The sequence below is a fragment of the Aethalodelphis obliquidens genome, unplaced genomic scaffold (genome assembly GCF_003676395.1).
Source record: "Aethalodelphis obliquidens isolate GAN/ISIS:26980383/991018 unplaced genomic scaffold, ASM367639v1 scaffold55, whole genome shotgun sequence".
Taxonomy (NCBI): Eukaryota; Metazoa; Chordata; class Mammalia; order Artiodactyla; family Delphinidae; genus Aethalodelphis; species Aethalodelphis obliquidens.
Window position 1 is genome coordinate 9099116 of NW_020837999.1, and position 14708 is coordinate 9113823.

Below are 14708 nucleotides of genomic sequence, written 5' to 3' on the forward strand. Positions count from 1 at the left end.
AAAAGAATTCCAAACACATTTGACAGTGAGAGGTGGCAAGACAAAAGAACAAAGAATAAGTTATGACATTTTGCCTTACACGTGACTTAAGCAACTAATCACTCATTAATTATACTGCAGAAACCACTTCCTAGAACGGAAGATGCTTTCTATAAATGAGGCAGATGGAAAAAAGGAACGACACAGAAGTTTCACAGTAAAGCCCTTATCAACAAACTTTTACTAATTTAAAAGGAGGAAATTTTTCAGGGAAAATTTGTATGCTTTGTGTATTTTGAGTTTTATGTCAAATTATTTCTTATACTACTGAACAATAAACCTTTTTAATCACACATACAAGATAAAATGTTTTTATTGTTACCTGCTGCCGCTGGAATCGTGGTGGTAAAGACTTCTGAAACTGTTTAAAATAGCCAGATAATATAGCAGGCCGAGGCTGAGACCCTGACTCTGGTTCTGTTTCATGTGCTGCTTGTGTGGTCTCTTTTTCACTGCGATTGTTATCTTGTCTACTGAAAACTGGGTCATCCTCTGCCCAAAGAAAAGGTGAAAGATTATTATACTCATCAACGACACTTGACAAATACATGTTGTTTGTACTGGAGTGAAATAATTAGATTGATATATTTAAAAAGTTAACAAGGAAGAAAGCATCCTTACTCTAAAACACTTTTGTATTTTAATATTGGTAACCATCAATGAGGTAACATTAGATTAACAAAACCCTAGACCTTCTCAAAGCTGGATTCTTAAGACAGAAATCACATGCCCAAATGCTTTACCATACAAATGTCTATATTTGATATTTTGTGATAATAAACCATTTCAAATACTACCTATTTTGCACTGTTTCACTAAATATTAACACTACTGTCAAAATTTACTTGGGGTCCTCTAGGACTTAGGTGAAAACATAAATGGCCTATAAATACTTAAAATAGAACATACTGGTTTACTTAAAAATTTTTTTGATCAGGGGATGTTATCTATAAAGAAAACTAATGAATCTAAGTCTGATGACAACAGTGATCACCAGCTATCTTCAAATATATAAATCATTATTCTGTGATATATCTGAAGATAGATGGTGATCACTCTGTTGTCATCAGTTTAAAATCATTATTTTATGTAAAGGGTATCAATTATGATACACGAGAAGGAGAATCACACACATCCCCCACACACAAAAAATGTTCTCATCCCAAAGAAAACCAGAGCCATATATACATTCTAGAGAATGCTATTTGTCACAACTACAAAGCCATGCATATTATAAATTCTTTTCTCAGATAATTAGGGGTGGATTTTAATGGGAAAGCTAATGTAATGCCAATGGTAAAACGATGCAGTAAAGAATCACAAATCACATTTTGTCTGTATTACATTCAATATTAAAAATGCTAAAAAAATAAAATATTAGTGAGAAAAGAGAGCCAAGTAGGTGCAACATTTAAAAATGAAATGGGTACATCTCATGATAAACCCAGCTAAAATTAAACTGCCATCAGAAGACATATAAAATGTGAATGAAAATAAACGTGTCACTAAATAACGATTATTAAAAACAAAAGCATAATAAATTAAGTATATATAGTGGCTGCTGATGGTTAAATTAATTAATCAGGGTCATTACATGTATTCACTGGCAGAACTAGGACTAAAATGCATTTCCTTATTTCTAATCCATGGTCCTTTCTCATTAACTGTGAATGAGATTCCCTAAGGTTGTTCTCTTTCAGAATTCATCAATTTTAAAGTATACAAATGTTTTTCATTTCTGTGGTGAGAAATTTTACTTTACCTTTTTTGAGTGTTTTGAGCAAAGTGCTTAAGATATATAATAAAAGCCCATTATCAATATCAACTTATCTCTAGACTGCTTAATATAAAAATTTGTGAAATCTGGTAACTAAACAAATAATCCACATGGGCTGTATCTTATTTTTTTTTAAAAATTGAGATAAAACACTCTTACTCTTTTTATAGTTACATTAAGGACCAAGTTTGAAGGTAACCCAGAATATAGATAAAAACTTAAAGCAAAACTTTAAACAGCTTTATAACTTCAAGCAGCAGGGTCTTATAGAAAGAGCATTGGTTTTGAGGTAAAAAAAATTTCAGTATTTCCGTAACAGAAAATATACTGAAATAAAACTATTTCTATTTTAAATCACTGTTAACTCAAGCTATTCATTAAGACTGAATTTTACAGCAAGTTTGGAGCAAAGTTTTATTAATTAGAGTTTATAAGCTAAGTTGGGAAAGAACAAAAAAGCTGATTATAGCTAACAAAGGCTTTGGGTTTTTTTGGGCAGCGCTGTGTGGCTTGCAGGACCTTAGTTCCCCAGTCAGGGGTTGAACCCATGCCCCCTGAGGTAGAAGCGCAGAGTCTTAACCACTGGACTGCCAGGAAAGTCCAGCAAAGGCTCTTTTCAAAAAGCATAATTACTGTCTGGTAAGCTTATAAATGACCTGTGGAAGCTTTTCTATTCCCACTGGTAGAAAAACAAATATGAAATTACGAACAGAGTACAGTCATTTAATTATGACAATCCAAAATTCCCATTAACCTCTATTCAACTTAAGTTTTAGAGGTATTAACACATGTGAACAAATGAGATTTTATTTAGTAGTTAAATGTCTTGGAATCAGAAAAGAGTAGAAGAATCAGCATCTCCTAACTATGAAGCTAATACAATTTTGCAGACAAAATAGAATTAAAGGTCATCTAACTATATGGTATCTACAATAAACTCACTTTAGATCCAAATATGTAAATAAATTGAAAATGAAAAGATGGACAAAGATAGTCCATGGAAACAGTAACCAAAAGAGAGCAGGGTGGCTACACTAACATGAGACAAAATTGACTTTATTTTTTTTTTATTTTTTTTGTGGTACGCGGGCCTCTCACTGTTGTGGTCTCTCCCGTTGCGGAGCACAGGCTCCCGACGTGCAGGCTCAGCGGCCATGGCTCACGGGCCCAGCCGCTCCACGGCATGTGGGATCTTCCTGGACCGCGGCACGAAGCCGCGTCCCCTGCATCGGCAGGCGGACTCTCAACCACTGTGCCACCAGGGAAGCCCCAAAATTGACTTTAAATCAAAGAAGTTTTACAAGAGATAAAGAAAGTCATTAAATACTAATAAAAGGTTCAATACTGCAAGATACAACAATTATAAAACACTTATACACCTAGTAACAGACCATCAAAACGTATGAAGCAAAATACTGACAGAATTAAGGGGATAAATAGTTGCACATTAATAGTCAGAGGCTTCGGTCTTCCCTGGTGGTTCAGTGGTTAAGAATCCACCTGCCAGTGCAGGGGACACAGCTTCGAGCCCTGGTCCAGGAAGATCCCGCATGCTGCAGAGCAACTAAGCCCATGTGTCACAACTACTGAGCCTGCGCTCTAGAGCCCGTGAACCACAACTACTGAGCCCATGTGCCTAGAGCCTGTGCTCCACAACAAGAGAAGCCATCACAGTGAGAAGCCTGCGCACTGCAACGAAGAGTACCCACAAGCTTGCTGCAACTAGAGAAAGCCCGTGTGCAGCAACGAAGACCCAACGCAACCAAAAATAAACAAACAAACAAATTTATATATATATAAAAAAATAGTGGCTTCAACATTCCAATCCCAATAATGGCTAAAATAGCCACACAGAAGATAAATAAGGAAAGAGGACTTAATAAACCAACTAGATCCAACAGACATATACAGAACACTCTACCCCAAAACAGCATACACATTTTTCTTGAGGGACATTTCCAAGACAGATCACATTAGGCCACAAATCATCTCTCCAGAGTTAAAAAGATAGACATCACATAAAATATTTTCTCTAACCACAATGGAATGAAGTTAGAAATCACCAGAAGTAAACCTGAACAATTCACAAATCTGTGGAAATAAAATACACTCTTTAACAGCCAAAAGATCAAAAAAGAAAGTGCAAGGGAAATTGGAAAATACCTATGAGATGAATGAAAACAAAAGCACAACATACCAAAACTTCTGGGATGCAGCAAAAGCAAAGCAAAGAGGGAAATTTATAGCTATAAATGCTTACATTAAAAAACAGGAAAGCTCTCAAATCAGTAACCTAGAGTTACGACTTAAGGAATGAGAATAAGAAGAACAAACTAAACCCAAGGTTACTAGAAGGAAATAAAAATCACAGCAGAGATCAAGAAAATAAGAGAATAGAAAAACAGAGAAAAATCAATGAAAACAAAAGTTAGCTCGTTGACAAGATCAACAAAATTGACAAATCTTTAGCTGGGGTGGGGAGGGGGTGAACTAAGAAAAAAAGGAGACTCAAGTTACTAAAATTAGAAGTGAAAATGGGGACAATACTACCAATTCTACAGAAATAAAAAGGATTATGAGAGAATTATGGACAACTGTACACCAACAAACTGGATAACCTAGATGAAATGTACAAATTCCTAAAAACAAAAAATCTACCAAGACTAAGTCACAAAGAAATAGAAAATGTGAATAGACTTTTAACTAGTAAGGAGACTGACTTGGTAATCAAAATTCTCACGACAAAGAAAAGCCCTGGACCTGATGGCTTCACTGGCGAATTCCACCAAACATTTAAACAAATAACATCAATTATTCTCAAACTTTTCCAAAAAACTGAAGAGGAGGGAACACTTCCTAACTCATTTATAAGGCCAGCATCACCTTGATACCAAAGCCAAACAAGAACACTACAAGAAAACTACAGACAAGTATCTCTTATGAACACTGATGCAAAAATTCTCGACACAATACTAGAAAACAGAATTTAGCAGTATACTGAAAGTGTTATACACTGTTTACCAAGTGGGATATATTCCTGGGATGCAAGGATGGTTTAACATACAAAAATCGATCAATATATTTATTATACGCTGACAGAATGAAGGGAAAATAACACATGATCATCACAATTAACACAGAAAAGGATTCAACGAAATTCAACACATTTTTATGATAAAAATACTCAAACTAGGAACAGAAGGAAACTACCTCAACAGAATAAAATCCACTTATGAGAAACCCACAGCTAATACCACACTCAATGTTGACAGACAAAGCTTTTTTTGTAGGATGAGGAACAAGACAAGGGTGCCTCCTTTTGCCACTTTTATTCAACTTAGTACTGGATAATTTTGAGGGATTCAACACTGTAGTGGAGGAAGTAACTGCAGATGTGGTGGAAACAACAAGAGAACTAGAATTAGAAGTGGAGCCTGAGATATGGTGGAATTGCTGCAATATTACAATAAAACTTGAATGGATAAGGAGCTGCTTCCAACAGATGAGCAAAGAAAGTGCTTTCTTGAGATGGAATCTACTCCTAGTGAAGATGCTGTGAAGCCTGTTGAAATGACAACCAAGGATTTAGAACATTATTACATAAACTTAGTTGGTGAAGCATTGGCAGGGTTTGAGAGGATTGACTCCAATTTTGAAAGAAGATCTACTGTGGATAAATGCTATCAAACAGAACGGACGTTACAAAGAAATCATTTGTGGAAGGAAGAGTCAATCGATGTAGCAAACTTCACTGTTGTCTTATTTTAAGACATTGCCACAGCGCCCCCACCTCAGCACCCTGATCAGTCAGCAGCCATCAACACTGAGGCAAGACCCTCCCTCACCCCCACAGCAAAAAGATCATGGCTCACTGAAGGCTCATTGATGGTTAGCATTTTTAGCAATAAAGTATTTTTAAGTTAAGGTATGTACATACAGCATATATGTATTTTTAGACAGAATGCTACTGCACACTTAATAGTCTATAGAATAGTGTAAACATAACTTTTATATGCACTGGGAAACCAAAAAATTCATGTGACTTGCTTTATTGCCATATCTGCTTTATTGCAATGGTCTGGTACCTAACCTGCAACATCTCTGAGGTATGCCTGTGCTCAAAATAAATGAAAGCAAGGTCTCAAAGAGATATCTGTACACTCACAGTCACATCAGTGTTATTTAAAATAGGTAAAACATGGAATCAACCCAAGTGTCCATCAACAGATTAGGTAAGCAAAATGTGGTGTGTGTGTGTATTTATATGATGATTAGTAGCCTTAAAAAGGAAGGAAATTCTGTAATATGCTACAATGGACGAAACTTAAGGACATTATGCTAAGCAAAAAAAGCCAGTTACAAAATGACAAATACTGTATGATTCCACTTACGTGAGGTACTGAGAATAGTCAAACTTACACAGAAAGAAAGCAGAATCACCATCCAGGGAGGGGCTGGGGAGAGTTACTGTTTAATGGATACAGAATTTCAATTTAAGAAGATGAAAAGAGGGGCCTCCCTGGTGGCGCAGTGGTTGAGAGTCCGCCTGCCGATGCAGGGGACGTGGGTTCGTGCCCCGGTCCAGGAAGATCCCACATGCCATGGAGCGGCTGGGCCCGTGAGCCATGGCCGCTGAGCCTGCGCGTCTGGAGCCTGTGCTCCGCAACAGGAGAGGCCACAACAGTGAGAGGCCCGTGTACCGCAAAAAAAAAAAAAAAAAAAGATGAAAAGAGTTCGGGAGATGGATGGTAGTGATGGCTCATTATGAATGTTTTTAATACCACTGAACTGTACACCTAAAAATGGTTAAGATGCTAAACTTTATGTTACATGTATTTTATCATAATAAAAAAAATTACAGAAAAAAACATTTTAAAGTATCCAATAAAATTCAACCTTATCCAAAAAACACTAATCACTTTTATTCAGATTACATATTTTAAAAATACAAAAATATCCAATATCCACATGTAACATGAAGCCTTTTGTAAAGCTTATATAAAGACAAACAAGACTGTCATACCTTTGTTACAGCTGTTTTCACTTTCTGGTTTTTCTACCATAGGCTCTAAAGTAGGTTCTTTGTGTTCAATTTTTTCCTCCACCTTCTCCCTTTCTTTCTTCTCCAACTCACATTCCTTTTCCTGTTCTTTCATCTTCTGCAGTTCTTTTTCCTTTTCTTGCTGCCGTTCTAGTTCTTTCTCTTTTTTTTGCTTTCTTTCCTTCTCCATTTCTCTCTGTATTTCCTGCTCTCGCTCCAGTTCTTTTTCCTTCTCCTGTTGCCTTTCCCTTTCTTTTTCCCGCTCCTTCTCTCGCTCCCATTCTTGTTCTTTTTCAAGTTCTTTCTCACGTTCCCGTTCCTTTTCTCGTTCTTTTTCTCGCTCCCTTTCTCTAATTTCCTCTGGAGAGGGTTGTTTGTCCACTATACCAAGCTTTTCGTCTAATCGTTTAAGCTTCTCTGCACATGCTGCTTTCCTTTGCTCTTCCATTCTTCGCTCTTCCTCTTCACGCCGTTTACGAGCACGTTCCACTGCTGCAGAAAGTTCTGACTGTTGTCTTCTTCTTTGCTTCCATATTTCATCTTCATCCGGAACCTGTTGCTTAGGGGGGAAAGGGCCTGGTCTTCCAGGTACTGCCTGTCGGTCTGGAGGAGGATGCTGAAACATTAAGATAAATTATCAGATGAGTATGACAACAAAGGATATATCACAGACACGGAGCAGGAGCAAAATTCTCCAGTGTGTCAGAAATTTTCCTGAAAAACGTACACGTTAAAATGTAAACAAGTAACAATGTGGGGAAAATAGTAAATCTAGTTAATTTTCGAGAATAATTAATCCAGCCATCTAATAAATATTTACTGAGAGTGTACCTATTTACTGTGCCAGACATTACTGCTCACTCAGTATTTGTTGAATAAAATTAGAAATTGCCACAACATGAATTTCAAAATCTATATTTAGAGACAAAGGAAATTTAGAATGTGAGTGCTTTAGCAGGAACTTCCAGAGATGGAATGCCTAAAGAGGGAGAAAAGAAGTCCATAAAGATGCAACATGGCACCACATGAGCCCTGAGAAGGTTGAGATACAGTTACAAGGAAAGAGCACACAGTCAAAGATGCTAAGTAAAGGACATGGAGACATTGCTGCTGCTGACATGCCAAAGGAGAGGAAATTCCTAAAAAGCAGCTTGGGTAGAGAGAATTCTATCTTTAAACTGAAAGATCCAGAAAGGCGTATCTAGATCCCATGGTGAAGAATGGGAGGATGACCTGAGAGGCTGAGTATTAATGATTTAATTTTCAACTAACGTGTTCTAAAACAATTACTACAAAGCCTAAAAATGCCAGCAACTTTGCAAAGACAAGCAGGATGAAAAAAGCACATGAAGAGCTGCAATATCAAGGAACTAAAAAATTTGTTTAAAAAATATTGATTTTGGAGACTTCTGTGGTGGCGCAGCAGCTAAGAATCCGCCTGTCAATGCAGGGGACACAGGTTTGAGCCCTGGTCTGGGAAGATCCCACATGCCGTGGAGCAACTAAGCCCATGAGCCACAGCTACTGAGCTTGCACTCTAGAGCCCACATGCCGCAACTACTGAAGTGCACGTGCTCTAGGGCCCACGTGCCACAACTACTGAGTCCATGTGCTGTAACTACTGAAGCCTGAGCACCTAGAGCCCGTTCTCCGCAACAAGAGAAGCCACTGCAATGAGAAGCCCGTGCTCAGTGACGCAGCCACAAAAAAGATTTTTAATAGTATTAGGGTGAAGAAACCTTAAAAGCCATTAGTCAGAATCCCTACAAAAGAGAAAATAATGATATGGTGAAAACACTGGACTGAATACAAAACAAAAAACCCAAACAAACCATGAATCCAGACTACCATTTACTAACAGTGCTGTCTTAGGCAAACCGTTTAATCTCTCTGGTATTTAGTTACTTCATCTATAGCTTGAAAGACAAGCTGCAAAAACAAAGTAATTATATAAACACACCTAATTTACACTGTAAACTCAGAGAGTAAGCATTTTTTAAAAAGCAACTTCACTGAAGTATAATTTACATAAAATGTGATATATATATTTTAACTGTATAGTTTGATGAGTTTGGACAAATGATAAACTTAGGTAACTACTGCCCCAATCAACATATAGAGCATTTTCATCAGTCCTCTGCCTGCATCCCTGACCTCAAGCAACCAGCAATCTACTTCTGGCAGTATAGAGTAGATCTGCCTTTCCTAAAATTTCACAAAAATGGATACATCAAGTTATATACTGTTTTGTATCTGGCTTCTTGCATTCAGGGTAATGGTTCTGAGGTCACTGTGTGTAGCAGGAGTTTACTCCATTCTATTGCTGCATAGTATGGCATCATAGGCATATTGTTTCATCTGTGGATGAACATACGGATTGCTTCTAGTTTTTTTGTTGTTGTTGTTTTGTTTTTTTGCGGTACACGGGCCTCTCACTGTTGTGGCCTCTCCAGTTGCGGAGCACAGGCTCCAGATATGCAGGCTCAGTGGCCATGGCTCACGGGCCTAGCCGCCCCGCAGCATGTGGGATCTTCCCGGACCGGGGCATGAACCTGTGTCCCCAGCATCGGCAGGCGGACTCTCAACCACTGCACCACCAGGGGAGCCCGCTTCTAGTTTTTTTTTGACTAGATATAAGACAGCTATGGTCATTCATGCCTAAGTCTTTGTGTAAATGTATGTTTTCATTCCTCTTAGATGAGTACCTAACAGTGGAACTGCCAAGTCATATAGTAACTATGTGTTTCACTTTATAAGAAACTGCCAAACTGTTTTCCAAATTGATTACAAGGTTTTACAGCTCCATGAGCAATATATGAGGGTGTCACCTGCTCTGCATCCTCCCCAATATTTGGTGTCATCAGCCTTTTAAATTCTGGATGTGTAACAGAATTTCAATGTGGTTTTACTTTCCATTTTCCTGCTGACTAAAGATACTGAACATCTTTTCATGTGCTTATTGGCCATTTGTATACCTTATTTTATGAAGTGAATGTCCAAATCATTTTGTTGGACTTTTTGTCTTATTATTGACTTGTAAGGGCTTTTAAATACACACACACCCCCATACAAGTTCTTCGTCAGATGTATTAATATTTTTCCTGTGATATCTTTTCTTCGCCTTAGAGATGTATTTCAAAGTCCAACTGATCGATTTCCTTTTTCTTTCTAATTCTTGAATTTTTTGTCTTATCTAAGACATTTTTGTTGGCCCAAGTTCATAAAGACTTTCTTCTACATTTTCTGCTAGATGTTTTAGTTTTAGCTTCTATGTGTATAGAAATGCTACAAAGAGCATTCAGTGGTTAAAAGGAAAATGACTGGTGGAGATGACGGTGATGGTGATGGTATGTGCACTGTCATTGTACAGTGATCAGGGAAGGCCTGTGCATTGTTAACACCTGAGCAAAGAACTCGACCACAGCAAGAACCTCGGAAAGAGTCTTCTGGTTAGAGGCAACAGCAAATAAAATGTCTTGAGGGTAAAATTAACACAAGAGCAATAAAGCTTGTGTGGTAAGAACAGAGAGGGAGAAAAGTAGATGAAGTCAGAAAAGGAGACAGAAACTTTAAAGACCATGAAAAGAACCTGAGCAAGGAATAACTGACCTAGTGTATGTATGTATGTGTGTGTGTGTGTGTGTGTGTGTGTGTGTGTGTATATGTAAAACATATACATGTAATATAAGATATATAAATATATACATATTTAAAGTTATATCTGCTATAGGAGAATTCGGGGTGGACGTAGTGGGTGAGAAGGCAGCAAGACAGGAAAACAAGACGACCTGTTAAGTCCAAATGAAATATATCTGGTGGCAGCAAGTACTCCGTATAGGAATATATTCTAAAGGTAGAGGTGACAATTTGCTGATAGATTAGGTTGGATGTAAGGTAAAAAAGAAGAAAGATTTAAGAGTGACTTCCACGTTTTAACCTCAACAATGTCATTATCTAAGATAGGGAAGACAGTAGCTGAACTGCCTAAGTGTGGGTGGGGGTTGTTATGGTTTGGACTATTAACTGTCAGATATCTACCAGAGATCCAAGTGGAAATGCTGAGCCGACTGTTGAATACATGACTTTCGAAGTCAGGATAGAGCTTTAAGGGCTCAAGAAACTTACTGAGTGCCAGCAGATGATCCCCCAGGGAAAGAATATAGTTAGAAAAAGAAATGAGAACACAGCCCTGAGCCCTCCGACACCCAAAGGTTTAAGTATAGGAGGTCCAAAAGGAATATAAATTTTAAAAAGAGAACAAAACAGTATGATGTCTCAAAAGCAAGTTTTCAAAAAGTTTTAAGAAGGATGGAGGGATGAAAAGATTAACTATGTCAACTGCTGCTGAGATGAGTAATCTTGTAAATGAATACAAGAGAACTGTATTTGGCAAGATGCAACAGTCATTACTAACCTTGATACTAACAGTTTCAAAGGTATAGTGGGGAGATGAGAACATAACTGGAGAGGGTTAATGAGAGACAAAGTGAAGCCAGTAAGTGTAAACAGCTCACTAAAACAATTTTGCCATGAAGGGGAACAGAGATACAGGTAGGAAACTGGGGAAATGGAGTGTAGTGGGAGTTAAAGAAGGGTTGGTGCTTAAAACTTTTTTTTAAAGATGAGAGAGAATATTACTGGTAACTGATAGAAGATGGGATCCAGAGAACAAGTAGAAGGGTCGTCCTCAGGAGCAAGGGCAACAGGAAAGAAGTCAGACCAGGAAGGGTACTCAAATGGGAAGAAGAGCTGCTTCTTATCTTCTTAGAAAAATTAGGAATATGCTTATCAGCTGAGAAGAAAGAGGGACAGGCTAAAGAGGAAGACGTGCAGGAGCTACAAAGTAAAGTCAACAACTGTTTCATAAAAATTATAAATAAGAAACACACAGAGGACGTTTCCATTAAAACAAATAGGGCGAATAATACACACAGACCATTAACAAGCATTTAGTTAAAATTTACCTGCTGTGCAAGCAACTTTGGAGGTGGTGGCAAGTGTGAAGATGGTCCACGTTCCTATTATAAAGAAAAGGATTTTCACAAAGTAAGATAAAAAAATATCTACTTGAAATATTTCTGATTGCAATGTTTTTCAGTGAGACCAAAAGACTGCAAAAAGTAAAACATCTTTATCCTTTTCTCTTTTTAAATAAAAGTACATCAGTCTCTACAAAATAACTTTATGTTCTATACAATCACTCAGCCACTTTAATTAAGGTTACAATCTCAAATTAACTTTGTTAAGAGTAGAATCTTAGTGTACAAATTCTAGAATTTTAGCCCAGGTAATGTGGCTGTGAAGAAGTATGCCTCTAATTTCAAATTTTTATTTACATAAACCCAATATTTTTTCTAATGGCAAACTAAACCTTTCAAATTTATATAAGGAAAAGAAACATCTAAAACATTGGAACCAGATATATATAGACTATTCACTTGTTATTATACATATCAGTGTCACACGCATGCAAATCAAAACATCAAGATATGGTCTATATTTTTCTATTCTTTTATCATTCCCCATTATGCCAGTAAGTTAAAAATCACACAAAACAACAGATTTTATTTAAAAATTACTTTAAAAATCCTTCTTTTCCATAATTCACAAATTTATTTTCCAATGGCTAACCAATGCCTTAAGAATAAAATTCAAACCTCTTGTATAGCATACAAGACTTAACAACTACTAGTTCTTACATAGCTCTCTTACTCCTCTCCCACGTCAAACTGTTGGGGACTTATTGATTAGGCCATGCTTTACTATACTTCTCTACCCTGAACATGTTCCCACTGCTTGGAAGCACCCTCTTCCCTCTGTTTACTGGCTAATTCCTGCTTCAAGTATCAAGTCTTTTGTGAAATGTTTTACATAGAATTTTCTAAGAACTATGTGCACCCTATCACGGCACTGTTAGCTACTTACTTTTACCTCCCTGAAGGCACCGATTCCTCCATCTGTTTGGTATGAATTCAACAAATACATGCTGAGTATACTATGAATTACTTAAGTAGGCTCTCTGGAAGATAGCCCTGTTAAATTCTCACTTTGCAGTGCAGTTCTTGCTACATCTTTGAGGTAGGATCAAGTGTATCTGTTGCCCACATACTTCCCCCTTTTTAACAACATTCTTCAAAATGGCTCAGACTACATAGACTGCTCTACTCCCTAGTGTGATTTCCCTACTCAGATAACATACAATTTCACACATGAATACTAACTAGGATTTACAAAGCATTCAGTAAACTATAAAGCACTTCAGTTATGTTAGTTTGGAAAAACAATTTATCCCTCCACTCTGACATGCCCAAGCTGCTCTAAGAAGGAAGAGTGAAACTTTAGTTTCTACTTTATAATTTTAGCTACTGCATTGATAATTCCTGTTGGTATGGAATAAAATTATGGTTTAGGTCTAGAGCTATTTAAGAAAAAATATATAGTTTCCATTCCCTAGGTCTTTTTCCAACTAACTCTATGATTATGATTAATTCATCCTTGTCACTTGTCTGCAGTGACAAGAATCTCCATGAGTCCAACAAACCTGATTAAGTGGAGGTCCTTTCCCATAGGGACCTTTTGCTACTGATGGATGGGCAGGTATCTGAGAAGATGACTTAGTGTTGAAAACTTCATCTGCTTCTTTTCGGTTTTCAGTGTTTACAGAGGCTTTTGAACCTTGATCCTCACTGAAGAATCAAAATCCAGGTGAAATAAAAAATAGAGTGGACAGAATGTACCATAAGTAAATGCATTTTCTCAACGTAAAAAAGACATTATTTCCATACAATTTCAGGGGGAAAATGTATCAAGGAATGAGATGGTGTTGTAACCTAGCAGTGTTAATTTATTCATTCAAGAAATATATGCTATATATCTATAATGTGATGGGGCCTGGGCTTGGCCAGATTTATCACCACAAGATACAAGATGCGATATAGTACTTATCAAATACGGACACTCACACCTGACACACAATATGATTCCATCATTTTCTATTACCCCCACCCAAAACTCTCATCTGAACACAACTAATATTCCAGATAATTAATTAATTAATGTATTCTAATTTGTTCTGATTTAATGGAAAAGAGAAATCAAACTACAGTATTTTTAGTAGGCATCTCACAACTGATCACGAAACAGCAGTGTATTATAACACTATGGCTGAAAAATTATACCAATATGTGCATGCAAACTCCTGTTTATCTTAAGAGCCCAATTTTTATGTTACATAACCCATATATTCCTGACTCTGATGCCCCTATATTCCAGAAAAAAAGAGAAAAAGCTCCTATTTTCAAAGACCTTATTGCTCCTTGCTAAGTTTAAAAAAAATCAAAGACTTGAAGCAGCTGTTGTAACCCAAGTAATTTTTCTCCAATTTTATAAATATGGATCAGGTCAAGTAAGTAACAAGTTTTAAATGGTCCCAAATACGGTTTCTCAAAATATTTCCAATTAGATGACAAGCATCTAAATAGCTTCTTTTTAAAAATATGTATTTTCTTTAGAAACATCAAACTCTTAATTCCTTGATTATCTGTACTTTTAAAATTTGGCTCATTAATCGCCTTCCCACTCAGTAAAACTCCTTGGGGTAGAATGTAGAAATTCTGTAAGCGGGGAACAAATACCTATTAATGAAACCTCTCTGCGTAAATGGCTCATGTCACACCAACAAATTCATACTATTATTAGTAAGAGATATCACAACTTACCTGTTGTTTTCTTTAGGACTACTACTTCCCTGCTCATCATCATCACTGAAATTCAGCTGTTCTGTATAATCTACTTCCATCTGAGCACCTATTAAATTAAGGAGAACTCAGATTGACTGTTTCAAAGCATCTA

The 14708-nt window shown here is 36.9% G+C and overlaps 1 protein-coding gene across 15 annotated transcripts in view; it reads right to left on the reverse strand.

Annotated features, from left to right (window-relative positions):
• Positions 1-14708, reverse strand: part of PRRC2C (proline rich coiled-coil 2C) — a 99095-nt gene that overhangs the window by 45167 nt on the left and 39220 nt on the right. For all 15 annotated transcript variants that reach the window (XM_027086331.1, XM_027086330.1, XM_027086327.1 and 12 more), the window contains exons 9-13: positions 14576-14663; positions 13399-13543; positions 11822-11875; positions 6840-7473; positions 362-531 (exon numbers count right to left, since the gene is read on the reverse strand). In XM_027086331.1, the coding sequence (XP_026942132.1) occupies positions 362-531; positions 6840-7473; positions 11822-11875; positions 13399-13543; positions 14576-14663 (1091 nt within the window). The remainder of the gene's footprint in view (positions 1-361; positions 532-6839; positions 7474-11821; positions 11876-13398; positions 13544-14575; positions 14664-14708) is intronic.